The sequence below is a fragment of the Eupeodes corollae genome, chromosome 3, assembly GCF_945859685.1.
Source record: "Eupeodes corollae chromosome 3, idEupCoro1.1, whole genome shotgun sequence".
Taxonomy (NCBI): Eukaryota; Metazoa; Arthropoda; class Insecta; order Diptera; family Syrphidae; genus Eupeodes; species Eupeodes corollae.
Window position 1 is genome coordinate 134696515 of NC_079149.1, and position 9262 is coordinate 134705776.

The window sequence follows — 9262 nt, forward strand, 5'->3', positions numbered from 1 at the left end:
TATTTACAGACCACAATCTTTTGGGACATCATATTTTAGATGGTAGAAGATCATTTTAAATTAAAAAATCAATTTTTCAAAAATGTTTCTTTCAAATCCACCAAGCTATTTTCATTGTCAACTTTTTCATCATATTTCAATTAGATCTATCGTCCTTAAATGCAAATAAAAATAATTTCATGTAAATGTACAACATGCATAAAATATTATTTATAAAAGCTCATTAATTAAATCAAACAATTTTTGTAAGAAAAAAAAACAATGTTAATACAGATTCGTTCCATTTAACTTAGGTATAATGTACATATTGCAAAAAAAGGGGCTAATAACCCAAATTGACTTCATTATCGCTTTAACTTAGCCCTATCATAACGTCAGAGCAATAAAACACCTTTCTTACCTCTACACTCTATTAAAACAAATCAGTACGTCATATAATTTCGCACTTCTTAGTTAAGTTACCTCATCAACCTAAACAAACAGAACCAATAAAAAAATAAATAACTACCAATAAATCCAGAAAAATACGCGCGATATGCAAACAAATTCGAATTCGAGTTGGTAATTTATCATATACTCGAATATAATATCTTCCTATGAAGGCGGTGCTTAGAAGTCGAACAAGTGTAACCTAGAAACGGGTATTTTGAAAACAACAACAAAAACACAATGTCGGAACTATACCTCTTCCACCAAAAGCATACGTCAAAAAGAGATGCCATCAAATGGACTCCTACCATTCGTTGGTATTTCAACAACCTGCTTTCTCAATGCACAATAATGAAGACAGTCGACATCTTGACGAAAGAAAATATCTTTTACAGGCCACAAGGAAAAAGATACACGCAACGAAGGCAAAGGCACTCGAACAGAATCGATGATCTGAACGAAAGATCTTCCAAGTGAGTCAGTTTGAAAAGTTCTTCGCATCTGAAAAGACGTGCTCGGAAAATAATTTCTAACTTTTGAGATTTGAATCTTATATTATTTTGGAAGTGAACATACGATTGGAATCTTTTGGATACATTTACCGAACAATAATATCTAAGCCAATAAGTGAAAAGTGATTTGATCGTGGAGTTTTGACAGCCACATAGACGTTTAGTGATAGACACAAATTTTGGATAAATCAATCTTTTTTTGCGTAAATAAAAGATGACAGTTACTGCTTTTGCAGCAGCAGCAATGCACAACACTTTTTTCAATGGATGTCCCTTGCAAGGTAAGTTTCAGAACCGATATACGAATTTTGAATAAGGATTCCGCAGATCGGAAGCGAGACCAATAAATTGACGCAGGTAGCAATACCGCATCGATATTTTTCGCACGCACTTCTTCTAAGAATCTTTCAAATATTCTTCTTGTGAGATGAGACCTCGAAAATTAAAAATAATATTTAATGTATTTCTTCTCCCAGCAGATATGTCAAACGGCCAAGGACGAAGAAATCAGCTCGGTGGAGTCTTCATCAATGGCCGTCCTCTTCCATACCATATTCGCCGTCAGATCATCAATTTGGCCAGTGAAGGTGTCCGCCCGTGCTCCATATCCCGTCAATTGCGCGTTAGCCATGGATGTGTTTCAAAGATCCTTAACAGATACCAAGAGACCGGCTCTATTCGGCCCGGTGTAATTGGAGGATCAAAGCCAAAAGTGACATCTCCCCAGATTGAAAGCCGTATTCAGGAGTATCAGCGTGAAAACCCACGAATTTACTCAATGGAAGTTCGTGAAAAGCTCATCAAAGACGGAATTTGTGACAAATTAACGGTTCCCACTATTTCGGCAATCTCAAGACTCCTCCGATCTCGCGATGGTTCCTCCGATGACGGTTCCAATAAGTCAAATCATGGGGGATATCTTGAAGAATCCGTAAAATCGAATGACGATGCTAATCTATCAGATTGTGATAGTGAACCTGGGATTCAATTGAAGCGAAAACAGCGTCGGTCACGGACAACTTTCTCCGCAAGTCAATTAGATGAGCTGGAAAGGACATTCGAGACAACACAATATCCCGACATCTACACCCGTGAAGAACTTGCTTTGCGCACCAAACTCACTGAGGCTCGTATTCAAGTCTGGTTTAGTAACCGTCGGGCACGTCTAAGGAAGCAGCAAACTTCCCAACCTGCAACAATGGCTTCCTACGGCTCCACCATGCAGTCAGCTTCTAACAACTTTTACTCCACAATGATGCCGCATGGAGATGCTATTATTCCAGATCCAAGTGCCTACTCCCAAAGCCACATGTACGATTTCTACAATAACCATGCCGCCGCTGTCGCCACCGCTGGATCACCTAACACAGCCGCCTCGGTCACACCACCCCATCAAGTGTACAATTCATCAGCCTCATATCCGACTCATCATCAAGAACAATACGTTCATCATCCGACAGTTTTGTCGAACTTAAATTCAGCCTACACTAAATTGGAAACCAACCCAACCGCACCACGCAATGATAGCCCCGTGGAATCCAACCATGGCTACTCTTGCGGACTTCAGCTTCCTCCCACACCAAACAGTTTATCCACGGCTATTTGCTCAAATTCCGTAAACAGCAACAGCAATGAGGATATCCACTCGGCTACAAAGCTCGAGGAGACTGCAGCAGCGGCCGGGGTTCAACAACAGTTCAGCACATTTTCGCCATGGAATCCAATTTCTGCCACATCTAACCCATCATCACGTCCAACTGCAGCACAAGAAATTACCCACGCAACTTCCAACCCTGTCAATGGATTCGCCCCCAATAATTCCAACTCTTCCTACGGAGTCCACCATCCTCCCCATCACTATCACCACCATCATCCCCATCATCCTCATCATCCGCACATGCCAATGCACCCCAATCCTCCAGCTTTTATGCATTCCAATTTTTCAACAGCTTTCCCGTCGCCACCAAAGAACTTTGGAATGCCGCAGGCCTTCTATCCATTTTATTCATCGTAAACAAATTATAATTTTTATTTTAAATTTTTATTTAAAATGTAAACATTTTAATTTCTTTCGTTCGTATGTAAATATATTGGATTGTAAATTGTAAATTTAAATATTTTATATTTTCTTTAAGTTAAGTGTTAAGTTTTAAGAATTTTTTTACTTAATTTTTGTCATATTTTTTAATAAAACAATTTAAGGAATAAATCATTACTAAAAAAATAATGTTTGTACTTTAATTTCGTGCAATTCAAGATGGTTTTTTGCTTTCTCAATATCATTTGTAGTAACAAAAAAAGTATGGGACCTCAGTGGCAATCTTTAGGAACTCCAACGTAAATTTACTTCAAGTGAAGATACATTGAAGTGACATTTTGATAAGCTTTGAATATAATTTTCCTTGCAATGCACGTTTGGTTCCAAAATTTCTGAAAGTAATATTACTAAAAACTCGAAAGATTTATTATTGGGGTTTTGAAATACGTCGAAAACGTTCTAAGAGAAGTTTTAACTAATATTATTTAAAATAAAAACCACCTTCAAAAGTGAATATTTTTTAAAATTGAAGAAGGATCAACATTTTCAAAATCGCAATTCTGACGCTATTCTGCCACTTCTTCAAAAATTTTAATTAGCATTGGCTAGATTCTATCGCTAAATTTAAAAACATGAAAAAACGGCTTTCGAAGTGAAAACGGGCCGAATGTCGTGTTGTGACGCCAAGATTGTACGAACATTGGACATGCATAAATTAGTACAAATTCTTAACGATTTATCAAAAAATTACGCCCTAAACTAGAATTTTCTAATAATGAATTTATTTTAATTTCAAGTTATTTAATAGGACCTCAAAAATTATGTCACTTCCGTTTAAAAAGATTTATTCTTATAGTTTTAGAATTAAAAGTTTTTCAAAATGATATGCCAATAAATTCTTCTAACTCGTTTAACTCAAATGAAATCAGGTTTCTCTTAAACGGATTTATTTTGGTAACATTTTCGAAAATTAAATCCACAAAAAAACCTAAATTTTTCAACCTCCTCTAGAGCAGGATTAAGTCTAAAAGTCATTTTTGTAACAAAGTTAAAAAGATACCTATTTTAAGGCATCTTAGCATTTAACAAATATTTAAATAACAAACTGGATAATTAAAATTTTAAACATTTCCTAAATCCATATGAGTTTTGAGTTTCTGACATTTAAAACTAATAGTTTAGTTAACCAAATTTAGGTTTGTTTGATTTGATTTTTTTATGAACTGTTACTTTTATGATCAACCATTTTTAATAAAAAGGAACTAATATTTTAGTATTTATTAAAATCACAAACTGGATAAAATAAATTTTTAACATTTCCTAAATCCGCATGAGTATTAAGTTTCTGACATTTAAAACTAATAGTTTAGTTAACCATATTTAGGTTTGTTTCCTTTGAATTTTTTCATGAACTGTCACTTTTTCGATCTTTAATAAGATTTTTTAAGATTTAATATTTTCAATAAGAAGGAACTAATATTTTAGTTTTTATCAAAATAGGTTGTTTAACATTTTGTGCTATAACCATTTAACAATTGTTGCAAATATTTGATATCAATAATTTAATTTGATAAAATAATTGACGTCACATTGATTACAAAATTATCGGCAATTACTTATGTACTCAAAAGTCATTATTTCGAAAGTTGTCATTTACCTTAAATAGTGTAATATTCCATTGTAGGTATAACCACAATCACGCGTTCAGTCGTACCAACTTTGACAGATTGAATGGAAACAATTTACTCTTATGAGGCAATCTGAAATGTTAACTCAAGTTTTGTGCTTTTAGATCGTAAATATCGTAAGCTCGAGCTCAACATCCGAATAGATATGTTTCTATTCTATTTTGACAGCTGACAACTGTATTGTCATTGCAATTTTATTTGTTTATTTAAAAATGTGTATAGCATCAGTATCTTCCTTTCTGTTGTTTCATTACTAGCATTTTTGGTAAACTGACGTAAGCTTCATTCTCAAAGATTAAGGTTCGAAGCTACATTACGTTTTCCAAATTCTTAGATTGCAGCTTATGACACATGATATTGGAAAATATCGTTAAGTCGGTAAGAATCCTGTCAAAAGTTCTGTCAATACTGTCAAATGTGTATCCGAATTCAATATTTATTCAAAGACTGGGTAGTTTTTGACTTCAAAGAGATCAGTGAGACAGAAACTTATTTGTTTCGAAAATGAATGGAAATGTGGTAAGATGTTACAATGTCACATTAATTTAACATTTGAAAACTTTTTGTATTTAAACATTTTATCATTTGACTTTTAATTCAATTCTCTACGCAAAATGCTACTTTTTAATTTAATATAAAGTCCACAAAAACATTCAAGGGATAATATTCTTCTTTAAACCAATTTAAAAATATGAAAATTAGAAATTGTCATCGACAACTTACGTCATGTTAATCTGTGGTAGTTTAGTTTCATGCCAATTTAAAATATATGAAAATTAAGACTTGTTATCCGTGACAGTTCATAATTCACAGTTAATATTTCTTATCTCAAGTGAAAGACATATTGCAAATTTTCAGGAATTACCTATGACATATGTCCTAAAAAGTCATAATTTCAAAAGTTGTCATCTAAATGTTTGTTCGAATTCAAAAGTCATTGAAAGACATTGTCATTTTTGACTTCAAAGAGATCAATGGGACGTACATTTAATTTTTGTTAGAAAATTAATAAAAGTTTGGTTAGATGTTAAAATGCTTAAATGTCACATTTAATTTTAAGAAAGCATTTGAAAACTTTTGTATATAAAAAATTTATCTGACGTTTAATTCAATTCTTTACGCAAATTACCACTTTTTAATTTAATAAAAGTTTAATGCAAAGTTAAGTCAATTTAAAATTTATGAGCATTAGAAGATGCAATCGAACCCTAATGTCATTTTTTGTTCTACGACAATTTAAAATGTATGAAAATTAGGAGTTGTCGCCGTGAGAGTTCATAATTCACAATTCACATTTTTTATCCCAAGTGGAACCAACTGCACATAATAATCATAATTTTGAAAAAGGAGGAAGCAATTTCAGCATTCATAATTATTAGCGCCACCTTATTAGTTAAATATTTCGGAAAATCAAATTGACTCCTAAAAACCAAAAATATTCGTGTCCCTTTCTCCCTATGGAAAAATTATGATATTATTTTTCGCCTTTACCCAAAAACCCTATTGTCCTTATTATCACCAAATCTGTATCGTTTTTTCTATTCTGTTCTCTTTAATGTTATTTTTGCAAATGGGGTTTATCTCTTAAGTTGAATAAGAATTTCCTAAATTTCTTGCAAAACAATAAAAATACAAACCCTAATCGAGTTTTTTTTTCTTTTTGGTTGTTCCTTTGGTTGTTCCTAAGTCATTAGGACATCATATGAACATTGTATGTAGATCAGATCAAAATATTATCCTCGAACATGCAATTATAGAGGACAAAAGACCAACAAAAGAGTGACTTGTTTATTTAGGTGTCAACACTTAAAGGAGATACAATCAAATAATGTCGACATTTAGCTTAATCCTTGAGGCATTAGGTGCGTCTGATGGTACTCTGGTCTTTGGACAAATGTCAGATAATAATCCTTAGCATTAAATTATCATTATTCTTATTGAATGTCGCCATTAGGAAACATTCTGTTTTTGTGTAGTTTTTATTCAAAATCAAAATTTAAACCCTTTCTTGTGCAATCATTTTTTACGTCAAACTTTCTCAAATGTCAAAAAATGTGGTTTATCGAAAATTTAAAAATAAATTCACTGTGAAATTTTTCAATCATAATGTTTTGCATCTTCCATGATTTGCCTAAAACCCACAGGTATACTTTTGGATGTTATGTGTAGGCAGGGTCTAGGTCTATTTATATGTTTACATCGCAAATTCTGACAAATCAGTAGTAAAACCTTAACGGTTTGTTTGCTAAAATAAGGTCAATCAGAAGGAAAATAAGAACACCTTTCGTAAGAATTGAATTCGTAGGAACTCTTTCGCCTACATGTTTGGCTTTGGTGTAATCCTTTTTGGTTTTATAAAAGAAGGTAATAAAAATACTCCTTTTCTATGATTTGTTATGTTTTCACCAGAGCCGGACTTAGTCTAAGGAATACTTCAAAAATCTTAGATATTGAAATTTTTGATTTTTGGAAATAATTTAGCTTGAAACCTGACTCTTGGAAAAATGTGTGTTATTTTTTTATAATTTACGCGCATTCAAGAGAAGACAAAGTGCATTACACATTCGCTTAGTCCGGTTAAAGAACGAATCTTTGTACTTGATGAGCATTACTGGAGGCGCTGGTATCATGGTTGAATTGTTTCAATTGAGGAATATTTCGTTTTTTGTGGACTTTGAAAGACAAAGTGTGTGTCAAAGCAATAGCATTCGACATTCGCGTTGTACGGCTAAAGAACGAATCTTTGTACTTGATATGCTCATCATACTGGAGGCGCTAGTATTAAGTATGCATTTTTGCAGTAGAGGAATGTTTTTGTCGACAGACGCAAAGATCAATATTTTGTATAAATTGTTGTTCCGTAAAATCGTCAGGTCCTTGACATTCGCACAGAAATATATTTGAAGTTGCCAAATGTCTTTGAAATAACTTGAAAACATTCCAAAAACTTGATTTCTTCTAGCAGAAGTTTTTCGCTCTAAATCAATTAAGTCCAGAGCAATAGATGGAATATAATAAACGAGAGTTAAGTACGTCTTCCTTAATTTAGGACCTCTTAGGGGAAAGATAAACAATACTTAAACAAGTTTTGAACTCCTCTTACGGAAAAAACTAAATTCTTAAACTACTTAATCCACCCCTGACGGTCTGGCATATCAAGCCCTTTCGCACATTCAGTAGTTTCTGTGGAAAGGACAAGATAGGGTTTTTCAAAAGAAGAAAAGGCTTCTTTGCTATTTCAATACTCACTCCTTTCGATGACGATGACGACAACGAGGACGCGACGACGTGCTTTCCCATTTACCATTCGGGTTTACAAATGTTGATCAATAAAACTTCCATGATGTCTCTATTGACTAAGATTATCCATGTTAATGGTCGTCATTTTCGTCGCCCAAAACAGGACTTCAGCAAAAGGGGTCATAAGTCAAGGATAAGCCTGAATAGAAAACAAGAAAAATAACTGAGTCTGAATTGAGAGTATTTGAGTACGAGTACATATATTTTTATTATTTTCTGCAGGTAGTTTCAAAAGCCAAAGTCAATTTCCTTAAGGACTTTGGAAATAAGGTATAGGAAAAAAGGGTGACTCCTGTGGAGCTGTGAATGGTTCCTGATGCTGCTTACCTATGTTATATGGTTGTAATCTTTCGATATATATTTTGTTATAGGATATTGATTTATATCCGCTATAAACATCAATAAAATTGCATAGAAATTTGTTTTAGAGTAGGGAGTATTTTCAGTTGAACTTCATTTATAATAGTGTCTCTATTCCCTTTACGGTATTGGAGATTAAGTTGATGATAATAAATATTTGGAAATCGATAGTAAGTGAGAAAATCAGGGTAATTTGTGATATTTTCTTACCACACTTTTATTTTGAATGTGTTAATTAAAATTAATCTTAGTACTAAGCCGTGAAGGGGTTTGTGCTTTTTGATTTAGATTTTTTTCATGCTCATGTCAGAGGTCTAAAAAATTTGATCAAGTCGATTGAAGTTTTTAACTAGAATCTTTTCGGTTAAGTAAATTTCTTAACGTTTAGTCCGAATTTCGAATACTTTATGTTTATTAAAATAATATGAATTATATTTCAAATTTCCTATGATTTAAAGATGAAGACAATTTGAATACTTACGGAAATAATTTTTAAGTTAAAATCAAAGATTTAGAACTGTTTTTTGAAGGGGATATTTCTACGCTACTAGGAAACGGGAGAGTGTTTGAAAGGAGATGTCGGTGCACATTGGTTTTGAATTCCTGAATATTGAAATTAATGAGAAAGACGCGTAGAACGGCTTAGGAACGAATCTCTGTATTTGACAGTACGACAGAAGTTAGGCTCGAATTTGGTGAACATTTCCAGAACCGCCAGTATTAAGGTTGAACTATTTAAGGTGAAGAATGTAACTGGTTTCAAAAAGGTTTTTTTTTTTTTCTTTTTCTTAAGCTTTTTTAAATTTAAAAATAATGAACATTCAGTTTGCTTTTATTTTTTCTTGGAAATCGAAATTTTAAGAGATCAACAGTTACTAACAAATATTCTTTATTATCATCAAAAAATATTTTTATCGAATTTTCAATGTTTTCAA

At 32.8% G+C, this 9262-nt stretch overlaps 1 protein-coding gene across 2 annotated transcripts; it reads left to right on the forward strand.

Annotated features, from left to right (window-relative positions):
- Positions 1 to 922: 922 nt before the first annotated feature.
- Positions 923 to 3154, forward strand: LOC129951259 (segmentation protein paired). Of its 2 annotated transcripts, none has more exons than XM_056063343.1 (2): positions 923 to 1222; positions 1418 to 3154. In XM_056063343.1, exons 1-2 carry the CDS (start codon positions 1156 to 1158, stop codon positions 2953 to 2955), a joined length of 1605 nt encoding a protein of 534 aa, XP_055919318.1. In that variant the 5' UTR covers positions 923 to 1155; the 3' UTR covers positions 2956 to 3154. The 2 variants fall into 2 exon arrangements, with proteins under 2 accessions (XP_055919318.1, XP_055919319.1); XM_056063344.1 differs by having other exon boundaries at positions 1421 to 3154.
- The last annotated feature ends 6108 nt before the right edge of the window (positions 3155 to 9262 follow it).